This window comes from Gallinula chloropus, assembly GCF_964237585.1.
Source record: "Gallinula chloropus genome assembly, chromosome: 3".
NCBI lineage: Eukaryota > Metazoa > Chordata > Aves > Gruiformes > Rallidae > Gallinula > Gallinula chloropus.
This window is the reverse complement of record NC_140087.1, coordinates 121822223-121844252: the sequence shown is the minus strand read 5'-3', so window position 1 is coordinate 121844252 and position 22030 is coordinate 121822223. Positions and strand designations below refer to the sequence as shown.

The window sequence follows — 22030 nt, the reverse complement described above, 5'->3', positions numbered from 1 at the left end:
ACCTGGCAGCCTCTGGGATTAGATGATTTCAGTTTGAAGAGTAACCCTGAGGCTGGGTGAAGCACCCTGCAGGGCAGCTCAGCCCTCCACCCTTCTGCAAGAGGCAGAGCTCTGGGAGCATTAGGGTGAAGCAATGCTTCTGGAGCACAGGGTCAGGGCACACCACAGGGGTCCAGCTGCTCTCTCCTTTCACCACCAGTGAGGATTCCTCTGCTACATTTTGCCAGATGTCTTGCTCATACCAAAAGCCACCCCAACCTTCTAGACTGGAATGTACCCACGTTGGGAAGACCCAGGAAACCAATGAGCTTGATGACTTAGGTGGCCAAAACATGGGTCTTAGGACAGCAGAAACCAGGGAGAGAAACACAAAGCAGCATCCAGACTTCAAGCCTCAGGGGGGTTTGTGGATGGGCCACCTAGAAAAGCTACTCAGAACAAAACCAGAGCAGACCCTGGACTCAGTGGCCTGAGCAGTCAAACTGTAGTGCCACGTGGGCACAGCTCATCCAAGTGATTATTGCTCAAAGCCATGCAAACAGTCTTGGAAAGCTCTCCTCTTCCTCCTCCTCCTCCTCCTCCACAGTGCCTGGAGACAGGCTGAAGACACCCACCTCCACCTTGCAGTGCCCAATTTTGTAAGACCTGGGACAGGGAGCAGAGCCACAGGCACCCCCCTGCACAGCTCAGAGGGCACTGCTGCACCCCAGGCACACCAATGCTTTGCTGAGCTTCTGCTGCAGCCCCGACCCACGTACTTAGAATCCCAGAATCCCAACCTGGTCTGGACTGGGAGGGACCCCAAGGGTCCCAGAGCTCCAACCCCCTGCCACAGGCAGGGACACCAACCTCCAGGCCTGGAGCTACACAAGGCTGCCCAGGGCCCCAGCCAACCTGGCCTTGGACACCCCCAGGGACGGGGCACCCACCCCCTCTCTGGGCAGCCCCTTCCAGCCCCTCACCACTCTCTCTGCACAGAACTTCCCCCCAGTCTCTCCTCTCCCCCTTCCCTCCTCCAGCTTCACTCCAGCCCCTTGTCCTGCCAGGCTCTGCCCTTTAACAAGCCCATTCCCCTCCTGTTCCTGGGGTCCCTTCAGGGACGGGGAGGCTGCAGTGAGGTCCCCCCACAGCTTCTCTTCTCCAGGCTGACCCAGCCCAGCTCCCTCAGCCTCTCTCCATGGGGAGCTGCTCCAGCCCTCTGAGCATCCCCGGGGCTCCTCTGACCCCTCTCCAACAGCCCCACATCTTCCTTGTGTTGGGCCCCAGCTCTGGACACAGGACTCCAGCTGGGGAGGGCAGAGCAGAGAGGGACAATCCCCTCCCTGTCCCTGCTGCCACCCCTCTGCTGATGGAGCCCAGGGTACCATTGGCCCTACGAGCTGCAAGAGCCACTGCTGGCTCATGTCAAGCTTCTCATCCACCACAATCCCCAAGTCCTTCTCCTCAGGGCTGCTCTCCAGGAGCTTCTCCCAGTCTGGATCTGTGTCTGGGATTCCTCCAGCCCAAGTGCAACACCTGACACTTGGCAGTGTTGAACCTCATCAGGTTCCCCCAGGCCCATCTTTCCAGCCTGCCAAGATCCCTCTGGATGGCTCCTTTCCTTCTGGGGTGTCCACCACCCCACTCAGCTTGGTGTCATCCCCAGACTTGCTGAGGGTGCACTCAATCCCATCATCCATGTCACTGATAAAGATGTTAAAGAGCAGCAGTCCCAAAACCCCAAGACCCCCTGAGGGACCCCTCTTGTCACCAGCCTCCCCCTGGACACAGACCCATTCACCACCACCCTCTGGCTACTTACCACCTGGCTGATGTCATATCCCCAGGGCAGGAAGAGGATCCCTGTGTTATACTTCTCCCAGTGGGAGAGGATGAAGGAAAACAAGACCACCCACAAGAGGAGGTAGAGGACGAAGACACTGACACCCGTGGAGCCCCGTCCAAAGGTGGAGTAGACTGTCACAACAAAGTATACACATGCCCAGCTGTCCAGGCCGTGGTCAAAGAGCTCTCCCAGGGGGGTGCTGGAGTTGGTCCTGCGAGCCTGTTTCCCATCAACACCATCTGGGGAAGAGGAGGAGGAGAAAAGGGGAGTTTAGTTGGCTGGACACCCTCCCCACACAAAGCAACAGGCCAGTGTGCAGCTCTCCAAGGGCACAGCACCAGCCAACCTCCACCCTGGGATGGGTGGCAGTGCACCTCCAACTCCCTGCTCTGCCTGAGGCCAAAAAACACACTAAGGTCTGGTGAGATGGCATTTCCTTAGAGCAGGCTGGAGAGAGAACATCCCAATTCACCTCCAAGTCGGCTCCAGCATCCTCCCCTCCCATCAGCTGCTCTGGGACAGCTTCCTGTGTCCAGTGCTGGGCTCCCTGGGATCAACCAGCCAGGGATCTCCTGGAGAGAGTCCAGAGGAGGGACAGAGATGCTGAAGGGGCTGCAGCATCTCCCCTGGGAGGAAAGGCTGAGGGAGCTGGGGCTGTTCAGCCTGCAGAGAAGAGCCTGAGAGGGGATCTGATCACTGGGGATCAAGAGCTGAAGGGTGGGACCCAGGGGGCCATGGGCAGCCTCTGCTCAGTGTCTGTGGGGACAGGACAAGGGGCGATGGGCTCAAGCTGGAGCCCAGGGAGTTCCCCCCAATGTGGGGAAGAACTTCTTGCCAGTGAGGGTGAGGGAGCCCTGGGACAGGCTGCCCAGGGGGTGTGGAGTCTCCTTCTCTGGAGAGTTCCCAGCCCCTGTCCTAGGGACCCTGCTTGGGCAGGGGGTGGGACCCCAGGGGCTCTGGGGGGCCCTTCCCACCCCTGTGAGTCTGTGATTCCTCCTGTTCACTTCACAAAGCAGCTCCCAGAAACCCCTCCAGCAGCCTGAGTCAGATTGGCCCATGGCAGAAGCCCAGAACCAAAGGATTTCTCAACGGGCTCTGAGATAAGACAACATGCAGCCACCATGTGAACAGAGCACAGACACGACCCCCTGAGATCCCCCAGATGAACTCTTACCTAACGTGTAGGCGACGAAGTTGAGGAGACCCACGATGACCCACACCCCGTTTGGAACGTGCTGGTGATCAGGAGCTGCAGAGACCAGAAGGACCCCAGTCAGGACAGGTCAGTCTGTACCTCCAACAGGTTTATTTTGGCACCAGAGACAAGGACTGGAAGCTCACTGAGACAAAGCACCTACACAGGGCAGGGGAGCTGAGAGGTGAGCTTTGCAGGATGTGGTGCCAGAGCTGTTCCATGACAGCGTGTGAAACCAGGTGCCTGAGGACTTTGCTTTCCAGGACACACTTGTACTCTGTCCCCAGCTCCCCAGAGTCATGGGATCTGGGGGCATCAGGAGGAGTGTGGGCAGCAGGTGACAGGAGGGGATCCTCCCCCTCTGCTCTGCCCTGGCCAGGCCCCAGCTGGAGTGTTGTGTCCAGTGCTGGGCTCCCTGGGATCAACCAGCCAGGGATCTCCTGGAGAGAGTCCAGAGGAGGGACAGAGATGCTGAAGGGCCTGGAGCATCTCCCCTGGGAGGAAAGGCTGAGGGAGCTGGGGCTGTTCAGCCTGCAGAGAAGAGCCTGAGAGGGGATCTGATCACTGGGGATCAAGAGCTGAAGGGTGGGACCCAGGGGGCCATGGGCAGCCTCTGCTCAGTGTCTGTGGGGACAGGACAAGGGGCGATGGGCTCAAGCTGGAGCCCAGGGAGTTCCCCCCAATGTAGGGAAGAACTTCTTCCCAGTGAGGGTGAGGGAGCCCTGGGACAGGCTGCCCAGGGGGTGTGGAGTCTCCTTCTCTGGAGAGATTCCAGCCCCTGTCCTAGGGACCCTGCTTGGGCAGGGGGTGGACCCCAGGGGCTCTGGGGGTCCCACCCAACCCCTACAGCCCTGTGATCCTGTGATGTATCAGCCTGGCCACTGGCAAGTGTAGCCAAAGGCGTGATGTGGAAAGGGGTGCAGATCAAATTGTCCTCCACCTGCTCACAGAGCAGGGAGGCTCCTGGAGGTGAGGTGACACCCTGTTCCTGTAGCAACCATGTTCCCCGCCCAGTCTCCAGTCCCCATCCTGCCAATTGAAACCAGAGCTCCCTGGTAATGACACCTCCACCTCCTCCAGCCGCTCCAGGCAGGGAGCCAGCTGAGCTGTCTGCAGCTCCAGGAGCCCAAAGGGCCATGTGAAAGCAAGCAGGAGGAGGCAGGGCTTCTTGGCAGCAGCCTGCACAGAGGGCACATGGAGATCTCCTGGGGAACAAGAATTCCATGAAGTGCCGTCTCCCCTTTCCTTACAGCAGCACAACGGTGCCTTTCCAGCAGCAGAGAGCATCACATCTACAAAACCACCCAAGGAGGAGGGAAGGCAGAAGGTTCTGGAGACCCTCACCAGCAAAACAAGCAGCTCTGTTCCCAAGCAGGCCGTGCATGATGCACGTAGCAAGGTCCCAGAGCATGAGCTTCACCATCTTTATGGCAGAGCCCAGGTTTCTGGACATCTGACAGCCTGGGGATTCTCATACTGAGCTTCCTGGGAAAGGGATGGGACAGGGAGCTGCTGGAGAGGGGACAGCAAAGGGCTGTGGGGATGCTGAGGCCACCAGGACATCTCTGGGCAGAGAGGCTGAGGGACTCGGGGCTGCTCAGCCCGCAGAAGAGAAGCCTGAGGGGGATCTGCTCAGTGCTGAGCAACCCCTGAGGGGTGGGCTCAGGAGGAGGGGTCAGGCTGTGTTCAGGGGGGCCCAGGGACAGGCCAAGGGGCCCTGGGCACAGACTGGAGCAGAGGAAGTTCCCCCTGAGCCTGAGGAGGAACTTGTGTGCTGGGAGGGTGGCAGAGCCCTGGGCCAGGCTGCCCAGAGAGGTTGGGGAGTCTCCCTCCATCCCTGGAGCCACCCCAAGCCCTGATCCTGGGCGCTGTCCTGGGCAGCTCGAGGGGACCCTGGGTGATCTCAAGGTCCCTTCAACCTCACCAGTCTGGACTGGGGGATTCTGATCTGCTCCATAGGCAGAGCCAACTCCTACTCGAGGTTTTGGCCTCTCCCTCCTCCCCTTGCCCATGTGCACCCAGCAGTTGGAGGGAAAGTGTCACATTCAGACAAGCCCTTGTCATGATATCCAACAAGTTCAACCCCTCAGCTCCATCCCTCCTCCAGCCAGAGGTCACAGCAGAGGAGGTGACACACCACACCACTCCCAGGCTTCACACCCAGGCAGGAACACCCAGCCTTACCAGAAGCATAGAAGTCGGGGTCAAAGTATGCCATGAGGAAGAAGTTGAAGACCAGCAGCAGGAAGCCAGAAAACGTGATCAAATTTGGGGCCAACCAGGTTGGGAAGATCTATGGGGAAGCAGCAAGAGGACACATGGACTCATTAAAACACTGAAGAGGACCAGGCACTGCTCCCAGCCACGGCAGAGACCTCACTGCAACCCTCTGGGTGCCAGAGCACCCGACACACCACGGGGCAGCAGGAGCTGCAGGCTGGAGGCAGCGCCCTGGGTAATTAGCTGCACCACAAATGAAGCAGGTCTTCCAGCCAAGGATTCTGCAGGGAAGGCTTTGGGGGACCTGGCTTTGCCAGCCCACCCAGTGCAGGGGGAGGTCTCACCTTCACTATGGTGTTCCAGAAGGGATGCATGACGTACAGAGAGAGCGGGTTGCTGTCCACGGCGCTGTACTGGAAGGAAGAGGAAAACCAAACCATGTCAGGACTCCAGAGGGAAGCCAGAGAGGTTTAAGGTTGAGGACACCCAGGCCCTGAGCCTCAGCATTGTGAGAACGCTGGGGTCAAGGCTGGGTTCCCATCAGGGATGGTGCCGAGCAACCCAAAAAGCACCCACCAGCTCCAGCCACGCACCCGCAGAGGCAGCTCTGGGGTGCCCACCTCTGACCTGCACCCAGTGCCTCCCCTCTGCAGGGAGCCCCCCATGAGAAGAGCAGGCAGCACACCCACCCCCCTGGCTCTTGGATGGTGGGAAGAGCCTCAAGGACAGGCAGCCAACGCTCCTGCCAGACCCCCCACACCTCCACAGCCACGCTGCTGGCCTGGGGAAGTGAGAGGCTGCCAGCCCCAAGCACCCACAGCGTGGGACTGACCCTCTGAGGACACCTTGGTGTGCTCCCCCTGCCCACCCTGTAGACTCCTGCCCCACCAGACAAGCAGGACCAGGGACCTTCTCTGCTCAGCACCCAAAGGCAGAAAGGCAGGGGGAGCTTCCCCCCCAAACCACGTGAGCCAGGGCTGCTCCTCAGCTCTCACACCCCTTTTGCTGTGGGAGGGTGGGATGAGCTCCCTTGGAGGGGTCCCCAAACCAGGATGGGGAAGATGCTAGCAGGGAGCTTGAAGGGACCCATTTCTGTGCTGAGAGCTCCCAGAGACCCCAACACAACCAGCGACTGGACCTGCAGCAGAACTACTCAAAGCCATGGAGATGACTTTATCCTCCTGGAAAGACAGCAGAGCTTTGTGAGCAAAGCCCTCAGCCCTCTCCCTTGTCTCACAGCTACTCCAAACCACCATCACCACCACACATCCACAAACAGCTCCAAGTCCTGTTGGTTCCTGGGCACCAGGGTTGATGTGGGGGTCCCAGCCCCTCCACAGGAGATGGGGGACAGAGGCTGGGGGTCAGCAAGGGAGCCAAGCGATTGTAGCAGAACAGGTGACAGATTTCACTGTGTCACTGCTTGGAGGTAGGACCCCTGTCACTGTTCCTTAGGGCAGAGCAGTTGGAAGCTCATTCCCTGCTGACCTGGTGAAGGATCAGCATCTTGCTGCTTGCCCATGCCCAGCTTGGTGAGCTGGAGCCCACGTTTCCCAAGGGAGAGGACTGGGGGGGGCAGAGAGCAGGAAGCCATCAGGTACCCCATACAGGATGGGTCTCCACAGGCTCCTCAGAAGGGCTCTTCTCATCACAGAGATATAGGGGATGGAAGGGCCCCCCCAGAGCCCATGGGGTCCCACCCCCTGCCCAAGCAGGGTCCCTAGGACAGGGGCTGGAGTCTCTCCAGAGAAGGAGACTCCACACCCCCTGGGCAGCCTGTCCCAGGGCTCCCTCACTGGGAAAAGGAGCTGAGATTTCCTCAGAGGCAGCAGCTGCCCTTGGGAAACAGGGAGGAAACGCTCGTACCCCTCACCCCACCACTTATAATCGTGGAGGGAAAGAGAAATTAAAGCCCTGGAGAAGCCACAGAACAGCTGCCAGATAAACTCTGACATCACCTGGCCCTCAAGAGCACCACGAGCTGTAACCTGCTCTCCAGGCTGAACAGCCCCTTCCCAGCACAGCCTACCCTGCCTGAAGTCCTCTTCCCAAGGCACACTGTGTCCAGAGTCCCAAGGAAAACCTTCCCATGCTACAGAAGCCCTCAGCCCACACTGGGTGCCAAGCAGGGCAGCCCCCGGCACCCGCCCACGCCGGGCGATGAACCCCACGGCTGGGATGACACCCACGGGACTCCCCAGCATCAGCAGCCCTAATCCCACGGCCAAGGTTATGAGCAGCCAAAGCCCCAGCTCCTCCTGCACCACCACGACCTCTCCTAGAGATAACAGGAGGGTGGGTGGTGGAAATCCATCAGCAGAGGGTGGCTCTGGGTCCCCACCCATCCCACGGCCTTGGACTTGCCCATCCTTTCTGCACCCGCTGGTTTGTCCCTCTCTGCTCCTCAGCTGGAAGTAGCAAAGGGGACAGTCTGTCCCTTTCAGAAGCTGGGAAAAAGCAGTGGGAAAGGGAAAAGGTGCCCCCAGGAAGGAATAACCCCCTGGCATCAGTACAGGTTAGGGGGAGCTGCTGGGAGGCAGCGCTGGGAAAAGCCCTGGGAGTGCTGGGGGACACTGGGCTGGCCATGCCCAGCACCGTACCCTTGGGGCAAGAAAGCCAACAGCATCCTGGGGGGATGAGGAGGAGTGTGGGCAGCAGGGCAGGGGGTTCTCCTGCCCCTCTGCTCTGCTCTGCCCTGGGGAGGCCTCATGGGGAGCAGGGGGTGTGGGGCTGGGCTCCCCGGGGCAGGAAGGACAGGGAGCTGCTGGAGAGGGGACAGCAAAGGGCTGTGGGGATGCTGAGGCCACCAGGACATCTCTGGGCAGAGAGGCTGAGGGACTCGGGGCTGCTCAGCCCGCAGAAGAGAAGCCTGAGGGGGATCTGCTCAGTGCTGAGCAACCCCTGAGGGGTGGGCTCAGGAGGAGGGGTCAGGCTGTGTTCAGGGGGGCCCAGGGACAGGCCAAGGGGCCCTGGGCACAGACTGGAGCAGAGGAAGTTCCCCCTGAGCCTGAGGAGGAACTTGTGTGCTGGGAGGGTGGCAGAGCCCTGGGCCAGGCTGCCCAGAGAGGTTGGGGAGTCTCCCTCCAGCCCTGGAGCCACCCCAAGCCCTGATCCTGGGCGCCGTCCTGTGCAGCTCAAGGGGACCCTGAGTGATCCCGAGGTCCCTTCAACCTCACCAGTCTGGACTGGGGGATTCTGATCTGCTCCATAGGCAGAGCCAACTCCTACTCAAGGTTTTGGCCTCTCCCTCCTCCCCTTGCCCACATGCACCCAGCAGCTGGAGGGAAGGTGTCACATTCAGACAAGTCCTTGTCATGAACCCCAGCGAGTTCAACCCCTCAGCTCCATCCCTCCTCCAGCCAGAGGTCACAGCAGAGGAGGTGACACATCACACCACTCCCAGGCTTCACACCCAGGCAGGGAGCCATCCCAACCCCTGATCCTGGGCTCGAGGGGACCCTGCTCTGGGGGTGGGTCTGGGGGATCTCCAGAGCTCCCTCCAAACCCCAATCACTCAGGGAGTCTGTGTGTTGCTGCAGAACAGGGTGATGATGTGAGGAAACACTCATGCAAGCCTTCTGTTTCCTAACTCCTCTTCAGGCTGACAGACACTCCTCCCTAAGCAGGCTGGGGGATCTCCAGGGGTCCCTGCCAGCACCCATCACCCTGTGATTCCAAGTGACACACCGTAGGACAGATGCCAGTGTGAGGAAGGGTCTCACCAGCCTCCAAGCACATGGGTGAACCCCATCCTTGGCTGTACCCCCACAGCTCTTCCCTGCCCTGCTGGGACAGATCAGCCCATCCCACTGTGGGGTGGCCCCAGTGCTTACCATCCCCAGAGGAGCTGCAGAGCAGAGCAGGGACAAACCCCCCACCTGCTGCTGCAGAGAGGCACAGGGTTTAAAGCCACAGGAATTTCCATCCCAGCTTAATGCAGTTTTGGGGGAGGGAATTCCAAATGCTTTAGGAGACAATAGGATTTGAACCAGTGGTTGGGGAGGAGGAGAAGCTGGAGACAGAGTAAATCTCATTATCCCCAAACCAGCCTGGAACAGGAACACAGACACCAGGAGCTTGGAGCCAGGCAGGGGCAGTGTCAGGAGTTTCTGTGCTCAGCAGGGGAGTTTCTCTCAGCCTCACATCCTGGAAGCTTTCCCCTCTCCCCAAAACGTTTGGGGGGTGGGGATAATAGGTGTTAAGCTGCTTTTCCCTGTGCTCCCACCTGGCTTGGAGAACTCAAAGACAGGGAAGCTGATGTGCAGAGGCTTTGCTGATAAAAGCCCATCTCCTGGAGGGACCCTTCTCTGCTTGCTGGGCTGGGCAGGTGGGTGCTCTGCCAGCTCAGAGGACACTGGCAGAGCAAAGGGACAGGGCTGGGGCTGGCTCCAGAGCCAGGCTGCCTGCCACCCTGGGGCTCAGCATACCCAGGACAACGACCTGCCAGGCACCTTCAGCTACAAAACACACCCATCATACCCAGGCTCCCTGCTACTGCTTGTCATCATCTGGCTTCCTTCCTCCAGCAGGTCACTACAGCTGCTGCTTCCACCTCTTCACCTTCCTGTGGTGGCAAGAGGAGGATTGGAACCAGCACAGGGACAGCGACCCCACAGCACTGCTGGGGAACCACAGGACTGCAAGGCTGGAAAAGCCCTTTGAGCTCCTGGAGTCCAACCACCCCTGTCCTGTGCTGCCCCAGATCTCTCAGCACCTCATCTCCCCCCTGTTAAACACCCCCAGGGCTGGGGACTCAGCCCCCTCCCTGGGCAGCCTGTGCCACAGCCCCACAACTCTGCCAGGGAAGAACTTTGCCCTCCCAGCTGAGCTGACCCTGCCCTGGGGCAGCTTGAGCCCATTGCCCCTTGGCCCAGCTCCTGGCCCCTGGCTGCAGAGACCATCGCCCACCTCTCTGCACCCTCCTGGCAGGGCAGGGCAGGTGGGGAGAAGGGCTCCCCTCAGCCTCCTCTTCTCCAGGCTCAACACCCCCAGCTCCCTCAGCTGCTCCTCAGAGGATTTGCCCTCCAGCCCCTTCCCCAGCCTGGTTGCCCTTCTCTGCACTCGCTCCAGGACCTCCCTGTCCTTCTGATGCTGAGGAGCCCAGAACTGGACCCAGCACTGGAGCTGCAGCCTCCCCAGTGCCCAGCACAGAGGCAGAGAACTCACAGAGCTTCAGTGGCTCTTAGAGCTTAAAACCAGCATTCATCACACATCCTGGATGTTTCCAGAAGATCCAATTATGTGTCTAAGGAGGGGGAAAAAAAACACCCCACAGATTGATAGTGCAGATTCTCCTACCAGCCTGTCTGTCCAGAAACACAGCGCTGCTCTGAAGTAATCCAGTTACTGGGAGCCTGTGGCCAATCAGCCACTGTGGCACGGATGCCCTGGGCACACACTGGTGTCAGACACCCAAAGGGATGCAGGCTGGGGGAGGATGGCACTGGTGGCCCTGTCCAGATGGAGCTGGACCCCCCACTTTGCAGCCAGGTCCGCAGCATCCCGAGCTGCCGGCCGTGAGCCCATCCAGCAGCAGGAGCAGGGCAGAGGGAGCCTGGGCAGAGCAGCTCCAGCCAGCCCACCAGGCTGCTTCCTACAAAGCTCCTTACATGGGAGAGGAGGGCAGGAGGCTAAGAACCTGCTGCCATCAGGCTCCAGATAAGCCAGCAGGCAGCCAGCCCAGCAACCCCCGCTGTGCCAGGGCAAACAGCTCACGGCTGCCCTATGCCCACGCTGAGGATCCCACCAGGCTGTGAGGGTACTCATTAACCCAGGGCCTGTTTATCTTTTCCAAGGTCAAACGAAGCCCAGCAGCAGCAGCAAACCCACAGACACCACGTGTGCCCCTGGGTTTGGCTCCCACCATGAGCAGCGGCAGCTCAGAGGGGGCAAGAAGCACGAGGGGTGCTCAGAGCCTCAGCTCTTGCTGGCATAGAATCCCAGCCTGGTCTGGGTTGGGAGGGACCCCAAGGGTCCCAGAGCTCCAGCCCCCTGCCACAGGCAGGGACACCAACCTCCAGGCCTGGAGCTACACAAGGCTGCCCAGGGCCCCAGCCAGCCTGGCCTTGGACACCCCCAGGGACGGGGCACCCACCCCCTCTCTGGGCAGCCCCTTCCAGCCCCTCACCACTCTCTCTGCACAGAACTTCCCCCCAGTCTCTCCTCTCCCCCTTCCCTCCTCCAGCTTCACTCCAGCCCCTTGTCCTGCCAGGCTCTGCCCTTTAACAAGCCCATTCCCCTCCTGTTCCTGGGGTCCCTTCAGGGATGGGGAGGCTGCAGTGAGGTCCCCCCACAGCCTTCTCTTCTCCAGGCTGACCCAGCCCAGCTCCCTCAGCCTCTCTCCATGGGGAGCTGCTCCAGCCCTCTGAGCATCCCCGGGGCTCCTCTGACCCCTCTCCAACAGCCCCACATCCTCCTTGTGTTGGGCCCCAGCTCTGGACACAGGACTCCAGCTGGGGAGGGCAGAGCAGAGAGGGACAATCCCCTCCCTGTCCCTGCTGCCCCCCCTCTGCTGATGGAGCCCAGGATCCCATCGCCCTTCCCAGCTGCCAGAGCCACTGCTGGCTCAGGGGAAGTTCCTCATCCACCACAACCCCAAGTCCTTCTCAGCAGGGCTGCTCTCCAGAAGCTCTTCTCCCAGTCTGGATCTGTGTCTGGGACTCTTCTGACCCCAGTGCAGCACCTGACACTTGGCAGTGTTGAACCTCAGCACTGGCTGGGAGATCATCCCTGCCCTCTGCAAACGTGGGACTGTGCGTCCTGCAACGCTGAGGAGAAGAGCATCGGGGGGAAGATGCAGCTCAGGGGGCAGAAGAGATGCTTAGGAGCATCAGCACGGTGGCTGGGGAGCCTGTGGCAATGGAGGGAGAAACCAAGCAGGTCTGGATGAAAGCAGCCAGCCCTGCACCCTACTGCTGAGACACTGAATCCCAGGGTGTGTTGGGTGGGAAGGGACCTTTAGAGCCCACCCAGCCCCACCCTGCAGTGAGCAGGGACATCTTCACTGGAGCAGGGTGCTCAGAGCCCCATCCAGCCTGACCTGGGGTGTCTCCAGGGATGGGGCCTCCCCCACCTCTCTGGGCACCCTGTCCCAGTGTCCCACCACCCTCAGAGGGAAGAACTTTGTCCTGACACCCACCCTAAACCTCCCCTTTTCCAGGGAAGGGACCTTAAAGCCCATCTAGTCCCACCCCCTGCCATGGGCAGGGACAGCTTCAAGCAGAGCAGGGTGCTCAGAGCCCCCTCCAGCCTGACCTTGGGTGTCTCCAGGGGTGGGAATGTGTTGGGTGGGAAGGGACCTTTAGAGCCCAGCCAGTCCCACCCTGCAGTGAGCAGGGACATCTTCACTGGAGCAGGGTGCTCAGAGCCCCATCCACCCTGACCTGGGGTGTCTCCAGGGATGGGGCCTCCCCCACCCCTCTGGGCACCCTGTCCCAGTGTCCCACCACCCTCAGAGGGAAGAGCTTCCTCCTCAGGTCACATCTAACCCATAGCCCCTCATCCCATCGCTCCCTGCCCTTACTAACAGTCCTACCCAGCTTTCCCATAGGTCTCAGAGCTCTTCCTGCAGCCTTCTCTTCTCCAGGCTGAGGTCCTGACCCCATCCCATCACCGTGCTGGGAGGGGAACTCATTTCCCCATGGCACTGGCATCCTGATGCTGACAGGAGGCTTCAGCAAACAAACACCCTGCTCACCTCCACCACAGCCAGGAGCAACCTCTCCAGGAGCATTAAACCTCCACAAACACAGGTCACCACCTCTTCTCCCACAGCCCAAGGTGAGCAGCTGAGGAAGGACACACAGATGGCATCTCAGAGACGTGGTGGGGCAGCTCCCACGACTGGAATGTGGGACTGAAGGATACAGGGTCTTTAGGAAGGACAGTCAGGAAGACAAGGAGTGGGTGTCCCCTCTGTGTCACCAGCTGGAGTGCACAGAGCTCTGCCTAGGGATGGGTGAGGAGCCACCGACAGCGTGTGGGTCAGGAGCAAAGGGAGCAGAGGGGCAGGGGACACTGAAGCTGGGGTCTGCTACAGGCCACCCAACCTGGAGTACTGAGCAGATGAGGTTAGAGAGAGAGAGAGAGCAGCAGCCCCATTGTCACAAGCCCTGCTGCTCGTGGGGGACATCAACCACCCCAAGACAGACAACACAGCAAACAGGGTGCCCAGAGAGGTGGGAGATGCCCCATCCCCAAAAGCACCCAAGGTCAGGTTGGATGGGGCTCTGAGCAACCTGGTCTGGCTGAACCCCTGGCAGGGGTGGGACTGGGTGAGCTCTAAAGGTCCCTTCCCACCCAAACCAGCCTGGGATTCTATGGTGAGAGGGGAACCAGGCTGCCCCTTGCAGAGGCTGGGAGCTGTGGGGGAGCTGCAGACACACCAGAGGAGTGGAATCCAGGACTGGGTCTGAGGGACACCCACCAACCAGGAGAAGACAGGAGCTGGGGTGAGAAAAGAGAATTCATTACAATCCCTGGGAGAGGAAACCAAGGTGAACTCTGCAGTGTGCCCATCAAAGGAAACCACGAGCCCACACACCTCAGGGGGTGCTGGCAGGTGAAGCAAGGCTCTGGGGGGAGGCAGGGGGAAGGTGCCACAGAACCCCAGTATCACAGGGCTGGAAAAGCCCTTTGAGCTCCTGGAGTCCACCCATCCTTGTCCTGTGCTGCCCCAGATCTCTCAGCACCTCATCTCCCCCCTGTTAAACACCCCCAGGGCTGGGGACTCAGCCCCCTCCCTGGGCAGCCTGTGCCACAGCCCCACAACTCTGCCAGGGAAGAACTTTGCCCTCCCAGCTGAGCTGACCCTGCCCTGGGGCAGCTTGAGCCCATTGCCCCTTGGCCCATCTCCTGGCCCCTGGCTGCAGAGACCATCGCCCACCTCTCTGCACCCTCCTGGCAGGGCAGGGCAGGTGGGGAGAAGGGCTCCCCTCAGCCTCCTCTTCTCCAGGCTCAACACCCCCAGCTCCCTCAGCTGCTCCTCAGAGGATTTGCCCCCCAGCCCCTTCCCCAGCCTGGTTGCCCTTCTCTGCACTCGCTCCAGGACCTCCCTGTCCTTCTGATGCTGAGGAGCCCAGAACTGGACCCAGCACTGGAGCTGCAGCCTCCCCAGTGCCCAGCACAGGGGCACTGTGCACTCCCCACACCCATCACATCCTCATGCCCTTATGGGGAGGGATGGCAGCCAAACACCTCACAGCCAGCAGCCAGGAGCCAAGGACAGGTCCCCTACCCAGAAGGGAAGGGCAGAGAGGTGGTTCACAGCACCACAAGCATCACTCCACCAACAGCAACCAACCCCCCCAGAGAAGAGCAGCCCTGGCCAGTCAGACAAGCTGACACACCAGCCCTTCACCATCCAGAACAACCACACCACACGTCCCTGGGCGAGTCATCTGCTCATAGAAACACCCACAGAGGTTTGAAGTTCCTCCTAGGAAACACTGTGGGACCCACTGGGGACTGAAGCAGCACCTAGCCCCTGACCACAAAGGGTTTCATTAGTGCCACTGTGTGGTTAAAGCCAGAGGGTCTGGGAATCCCCCACCAAAACACAGCTCAGGATCTTCAGCACCCCGTAGAGCTGAGGCCACCCCTCAGGAACCAGACCTCCTGCAGCAGCACCCTCAGCATCAGCTGGACAGGGAGGTCCTGGAGCGAGTGCAGAGAAGGGCAACCAGGCTGGGGAAGGGGCTGGAGGGCAAATCCTCTGAGGAGCAGCTGAGGGAGCTGGGGGTGTTGAGCCTGGAGCAGAGGAGGCTGAGGGGAGCCCTTCTCCCCACCTGCCCTGCCCTGCCAGGAGGGTGCAGAGAGGTGGGCGATGGTCTCTGCAGCCAGGGGCCAGGAGCTGGGCCAAGGGGCAATGGGCTCAAGCTGCCCCAGGGCAGGGTCAGCTCAGCTGGGAGGGCAAAGTTCTTCCCTGGCAGAGTTGTGGGGCTGTGGCACAGGCTGCCCAGGGAGGGGGCTGAGTCCCCAGCCCTGGGGGTGTTGAACAGGGGGGAGATGAGGTGCTGAGAGATCTGGGGCAGCACAGGACAGGGATGGGTGGACTCCAGGAGCTCAAAGGGCTTTTCCAACCTGGTGTCTCTGTTGAAAACACCTCCAGCCTTTACAGCTGCTCATCTGAAGCCACAAAGCCCAGAGGGCTCCTGCAGTTCCTTCCAGCATCCCCCACCACACAGCACAGCCCAGCAGCGCCCTGGGAAGCCCTGCACTGTTCCAGGGCAGACACAGAGGCACACGGGCTCAGAGCAATTAAAAGAGCCCTTGGGGAAGGAGTTAAGTGATTCAGGATCAGAGCTCAAAGGCTCTTCAGGGTGAGGAGGGACTTTTTAACCACCCTGGCCTCAAGCCTTCCTTTCTGCTGCTCTCCTACCAGCACTGTTGTTGTTCTGAAGTGCCACTGGCACAGGCTGGGGTGTCTGCTCAGCAGAGCAAACCCTGCAGAGATCCCTTCAGGGCTGGGATTTCCAGAGCAGCCAGGAAAAGCCTGCCAGGGACAGCTTCCAGACACCTGCTTCCTGCAGCAGAGCATCTGTAGCCCTGCTCTCCACGGTGCTGGAAGCCTGAAGGCAAGAGGATTGCTTGAGACTGGGTGAGAGGAAGAGCATCCCCCCCTCTTCCAAGCACAGAGGACACCCCATGGGACTTTCTACCTATAGAAACCGTTCACTGGACACCCAAAGGGTGAGGACACACGTGTGGCTCCTGGATCTGCAGGGTGGCTGCAGGTGCTGGCTCAGGCTGGTGACAGCCCAGGGCATCACCCTGGATACAGGGTGCAGAAAAAGGGGAGAAGAGCAGCCAGGAGCAAATAAAAAGGTACCTGGGTCACCCATGTGTCTTTGCTTCAATCTAGAAGAGCAGCAGGAAGCTCCCTCCAGCATCCAGAGCTGGGGTTCACAACACAAGGAAGATGTGGGGCTGGTGGAGAGGGGTCAGAGGAGCCCCGGGGATGCTCAGAGGGCTGGAGCAGCTCCCCATGGAGAGAGGCTGAGGGAGCTGGGCTGGGTCAGCCTGGAGAAGAGAAGGCTGTGGGGGGACCTCACTGCAGCCTCCCCGTCCCTGAAGGGACCCCAGGAACAGGAGGGGAATGGGCTGGTTAAAGGGCAGAGCCTGGCAGGACAAGGGGCTGGAGTGAAGCTGGAGGAGGGAAGGGGGAGAGGAGAGACTGGGGGGAAGTTCTGTGCAGAGAGAGTGGTGAGGGGCTGGCAGGGGCTGCCCAGAGAGGCGGTGGGTGCCCCATCCCTGGGGGTGTCCCAGGCCAGGTTGGCTGGGGCCCTGGGCACCCTTGTGTAGCTCCAGGCCTGGAGGTTGGTGTCCCTGCCTGTGGCAGGGGGTTGGAGCTCTGGGACCCTTGGGGTCCCTCCCAGCCCAGACCAGACTGGGATTCTGGGATCCTTTCCCTCTGACCCTGGGGATGAGTTGTATCCTGATCCTGAGGAGGGTTCAGAGGCCCCTTTGATGCCACCCCACCTGGGGGTCCCACCATCACAAAGGGTATGAACAGCACCTCCCAGGGCCTTTCTTATTGAGAGAACAGACCAGCACCTCCTGCAGCTAAAAATCTCTGCTCTTGTTCTTAGGAGTCCAGTTGTTAAAGGTACAAGCCCAGCCTAGGGCTTGCATGTTCCCAAGCACACAGCTCTGCTCCAGGCAAGACGCCCTCTCCACCCTCAGAAACACCTGGATGGAGCAGAGCCCTCCTTTCCCAGGGCAAGAGATGTCATCTCACCTCCTGCTGCTGCAGCTGTCCCAGAGCTGTGGGGCAGCTGGGCAGGAGAAGGGCTGGGGCCTGCCCAAGGTACTGGTACTGCTCCCTGCCAGCTCACAGCAGATCCAAGGCCAGAGGGAAGAGGACAAGGAGTGAGCCTGGCTGCTTCTTCCCAGTGCTTGAGCACTGCTGGCTGCTCTCAGGCTGCAGCCCAGCAGGCACTGAGAGGGCTTCATTTTGCTGCCCACACAGGTCATGGGACCAAGAACCTCCTCAGGAGGGGCACTGGGGAGTGGGGGGCCAGCAGCCTGCCTGGGGGGTGCTGGCTGGGTGCTCCCTGGGTGCTGCCATCCCCAGCTCCTGCCCAGGAGCATGGCCATGGCCATGGCTGGATTTCAGGGTGTGGTGGTTATGCCATAAACCCCACTCCCTGAGCCCTGACTCACTGGGCTCTGCCAGAGCTCAGCTGGGCTCCCACAGGGTGAGACACCAGCCTGGCCACCTTTGGACCCAAACACGACACGTGTCGCTGGCTTCCTCTGGTGGGACAGCTCAGCCCCTCCAGTGCCAAGGGAGCAGCACCCCAGCCCCTCCCTGCCCCCTGCCCCATCCTCCTCTGGCAGCATTTCCATGACTCCTGAGGAGAAGGAGCAGCCTCAGGGGAAGCCCAAGGTCCAGGTGACATCATGGCAGAGGTTTGTACCTGTGCTTCCACACAGCTCCCAGGGTGAGGAACAGGCACAGAGCAGCTACAGGGCCAGAGCCCCCCACCCCCAGCACTCCAGCACCTTCCCTGAGCCTGGGCAAGCTTAGGAGTCACACAGCACCCAGCAGCCAGCTCTAAGACAAGCTCCAGGAAGAACCACTGGCCCCTCTGTCACACCAGAAGACACCAGTACAGTGCAGGACCCTGGAGGGGAGAGCTGAACACAGCAGCATCCTGAGCAGCTCAGAGGACAGGGGGTGAGGAGAATCCCAGAATCCCAGACTGGTCCTTCCTCTGGGGAGGCCCCAGCTGGAGTCCTGTGGCCAGAGTCCCAACACAAGGAAGATGTGGGGCTGGTGGAGAGGGGTCAGAGGAGCCCCGGGGATGCTCAGAGGGCTGGAGCAGCTCCCCATGGAGAGAGGCTGAGGGAGCTGGGCTGGGTCAGCCTGGAGAAGAGAAGGCTGTGGGGGGACCTCACTGCAGCCTCCCCGTCCCTGAAGGGACCCCAGGAACAGGAGGGGAATGGGCTGGTTAAAGGGCAGAGCCTGGCAGGACAAGGGGCTGGAGTGAAGCTGGAGGAGGGAAGGGGGAGAGGAGAGACTGGGGGGAAGTTCTGTGCAGAGAGAGTGGTGAGGGGCTGGAAGGGGCTGCCCAGAGAGGGGCTGGGTGCCCCGTCCCTGGGGGTGTTCCAGGCCAGGTTGGCTGGGGCCCTGGGCACCCTTGTGTAGCTCCAGGCCTGGAGGTTGGTGTCCCTGCCTGTGGCAGGGGGCTGGAGCTCTGGGACCCTTGGGGTCCCTCCCAGCCCAGACCAGGTTGGGATTCTATGAAGGTTGCTGTGGTTGCCCAGACCTTTCCAAGTTCAACTGCCAGCACCACCCCAGGGGGTGGTGAGACCCCCCTCTCACCACACAGGCACAGAGAGGGATGGCAGCAGCACCACAAATCCCCCCAGCACTACTGGAAACAGGTTGGACACCTGACAGTCTCCCTCTGTGAGTGAAAGTGTGTTCACAGGAGCAGAATGAGTCACCTTGGGAGGCCCAAAGCTGGGTGGCTTTGCTCACCTGCCTCCTGCACCCACACAAACCCCCACACAGTCAGGCCTCACTGCACCAGTCACATTGGTCAGACCCGTTCTACCAAGTCCATTTCCCTGCACCCCATCAGCTCCTGCCCCCCTCAGAGGGCTCCAGGAGGAGCTCAGCCCCACACAGCCAGCCTCACCCAGCCACACAAGGCAGCAGGACACCCCCTTCTCTCCCTGGACACATCACACTTGTCCTGAGCCTCCTGCACACCTGAACAACACCACACAACCCAGCCTGGAGGGATGGCTGCAAGGTGGCCTGGTGAGACTGATCCCAGGATGGGAGCAAAGGAGGAGGTGGGGTGAAACCTTTCAGCTTCACTGTGGCTGTGGCAGAAGGAATAAACACAGCCAACACCCTCCCCTGCACACAAACTCACCATCTCCAGTAAGGATGCCACATCCTCTGGCCCAAAATCAGCCCCAGAGGATCTAAGCTGCCGTGGCAGAGCCTGGCAGCCCTTCCAGCAGCTTCCTTCTCAGGCTCCCAGCGCTCTGAACCGGCCCCAGATGGGCACAGGAGGAGATGGGGACGATCTCTGGCACGTGTGACCCAAGTCTGCCTGGGCTGGGAGCAGCCAGAGGGCAGGAGCAACACACGGGGAGCCCGGGGCTGGCTGTGCTGCCATCACAACACAGAGCCCACACCTCCCCTCAGCTTCCTCCTCCTGAAGAGGACCTGGCTGGGTGCGGGGCCGGGCCACAGCCACATCCCCTGACCCCCTCCCCAATGCCCAGGAGGGTGGGGAAGGGGCTGGGGAAGGGGCTGGGGGGAGCTGAGGTGCTGCCACAGCTCCCCTCCTCATCACCAGCAGTGCCCCCCATCCCAAGGACAGCCTCGGGGCATGGAGGGGGGGCACACATGGAGCTTCAGCACCCTGCTGAAGGTGGGTGCCCACCCAGGGAGGCAGCCAGGGGGCTGCCACAGCCCCCCGACGGACCCCACTGGCCTGCCCAGGGGAGGGGGGGCAACAGCCCGGGCTGGAGGGGCTCCCCGGGCACCGCGGGGGGGAACAGGCTGCGGGGGGCACACGACGCTCCCCCCAGCCCCTCCAGCAAGGTGGTGGTGATGGGGGGGGGGGTCACACCGGCCCCCCCTGTGCCCAGCCCTGCTGGGGGGGGAGGGGGAGGCGTTTAACGACACCGCATCGCGCTGCTGCCCCCCATCCCCCCCCCCAACCCCCCCATGGGAACGGCGCCGGCCCCGCACGGAGCTCAGCGCCCCCCAGACCCCCCCCCCACTCCCCCTTCCCGCGCCCCCCACCCCGCCGCTGCCCCCCGGCCCCCGGAACCGGCCCTCCCGGCTCCCCCCCCGCCTCGGCAGGGCCAGGCCCCGGGCAGCCCCAGACCCCAGGGCAGCCCCCGGCCCCAGGGCAGCCCCCGGCCCCAGGGCAGCCCCAGGCTCCAGGGCAGCCCCAGGCCCCAGGGCAGGGCCAGGCCCAGGGCAGCCCCAGGCCCAGGGCAGCCCCAGGCCCCAGGGCAGCCCCAGGCCCCAGGGCAGCCTCAGGCCCCAGGGCAGCCCCAGGCCCCAGGGCAGCCCCAGGCCCAGGGCAGCCCCAGGCCCAGGGCAGCCCCCGCCGCCGGGCCGGGCCGGGCCGGGCCGGGACGCCCCCCCCCTCACGGTACCGGCCCCTGAGGCGCCCCCCGAGCTCGGCCCCTGAGGCGCCCCCCGAGCTCGGCCCCCCGCCGCCGCCCGCCGCGGGTCCCCCGGCGCGCCGGTACCTTGTACTTGCCGAAGCCGGCCAGCTGCTCGGCGGTCACGTACTCCATGGCGGCCCGGCCCGGTCCCGCCGCCGCCGCCGCTCCGCGCCCGCCCAGGCCCCCGCCGGCCGCCGTAGCCCGCCTCCCGCCGCCGCATCGGCCCACCCGGCGTGGCAATGACGTCACCGCCGCCCCGCCCGTGAGGGGCGGGGGGGAGACAGAGAGAGAGAGAGAGAAAGAGGGAAGGCGCCGCCTGCCGGCTGGGAGGACACCGGGAGGGGAGGGGAGGGGAGGGGAGGGGAGGGGAGGGGAGGGAAGGGAAGGGAAGGGAAGGGAAGGGAAGGGAAGGGAAGGGAAGGGAAGGGAAGGGAAGGGAAGGGAAGGGAAGGGAAGGGAAGGGAAGGGAAGGGAAGGGAAGGGAAGGGAAGGGAAGGGAAGGGAAGGGAAGGGAAGGGAAGGGAAAGGGGAAAGGGAAGAGGAAGGGGAAAGGGAAGGGAAAGGGGAAAGGGAAGAGGAAGGGGAAAGGGAAGAGGAAGGGGAAAGGGAAGAGGAAGGGGAAAGGCAAGGGAAGGGGAAAGGGAAGGGAAGGGGAAAGGGAAGGCAGAGTAAGTCTTCAGCAGTGAGGTAGAGGGTCATTTCCATTCCGCTTTCAGGCATTCATCTTTCCAGACCTGGATGGAAACAACACCTCCCAGTTGGAACGGCTGAACTGGTGTGTCCAGAGGAAGGGAAACCTTTTGATTTAGGGACCTGTGCAGTGAAGATAAAGTCTGCGGGAGAGAAACCAAGTCTGCTTTAACTGCCCCCTGACTTTCTATATGCACTTGGTCCCCCTTGACATTTCAAAGGCTGGTAGGACATGCTTTCCCACACGTGGTTTCCAAAGCCCTCACTCTTTCCTCAACCCTGAGGGTTATTTGAATTCCCAAAAGAGCCGTGGGCTCTGCCCACTTAAGGCATGCTTCCTGACAGAGTCCAGAAACTTGCCTTTTGAGAGTCTGATTCATCCTTTCTACTCCCTCAGGGGACTGAGGCCTCCCAGGGGGGCACAGGTCCCCCCTTGATCTGCAAACATTGGGAAATTGCCTGTATTCGCTCTGCAATAATGTGAGGCCCATTCTCAGAGGAGATTCCCTCTGGAGCACCAACTCCAGGGATAATTAATTTCAATGAGATGTTAGTTACTTCTCTGGCTTTGTTGGTAGGACAAGGGAAAGCCCTGGGCTGACCACAGAAGGGATCTGCTGCTACCAATCAATATTGATACTGGTTGCATTGAGGTTAATTCCAAACAGTCTGTTTGCCAGTATTCCCCAGGAGTTAGTCCTTGTTTCACAAGTCCTCCCAGTACCTCCTTGCTGGTTTTGGGGTTATTTGTGCCGTAGATGGTACATTTCTTTACCACAGTATCTGCTAGACTCTGGACTTTGGGCCCCAAACGGTTTCTTGTGGCAGCTGCCCCCTTATGCATTTCTTGGTGAGGTCCTTGAAGCACAATTCCCATCCTTCTTTCAGGAGTGTCGTGGTTTTGGCCCCGCTGAGAGCCGGGCACCACGAAGCTGCTTGAGCTTTAAGTGAGG

At 61.3% G+C, this 22030-nt stretch overlaps 1 protein-coding gene across 1 annotated transcript in view; it reads right to left on the bottom strand.

Moving 5' to 3' along the window:
• The window catches only part of SELENOI (selenoprotein I), a gene marked incomplete at both ends in the record, with an annotated part of 28742 nt that extends 8223 nt beyond the window's left edge, over positions 1 to 20519 (bottom strand). The window contains 5 exons of the mRNA XM_084261382.1: positions 1802 to 2064; positions 3000 to 3074; positions 5205 to 5313; positions 5585 to 5653; positions 20472 to 20519. Coding sequence (XP_084117508.1) covers positions 1802 to 2064; positions 3000 to 3074; positions 5205 to 5313; positions 5585 to 5653; positions 20472 to 20519 — 564 coding nt within the window. The remainder of the gene's footprint in view (positions 1 to 1801; positions 2065 to 2999; positions 3075 to 5204; positions 5314 to 5584; positions 5654 to 20471) is intronic.
• Between the last annotated feature and the right edge of the window lie 1511 nt (positions 20520 to 22030).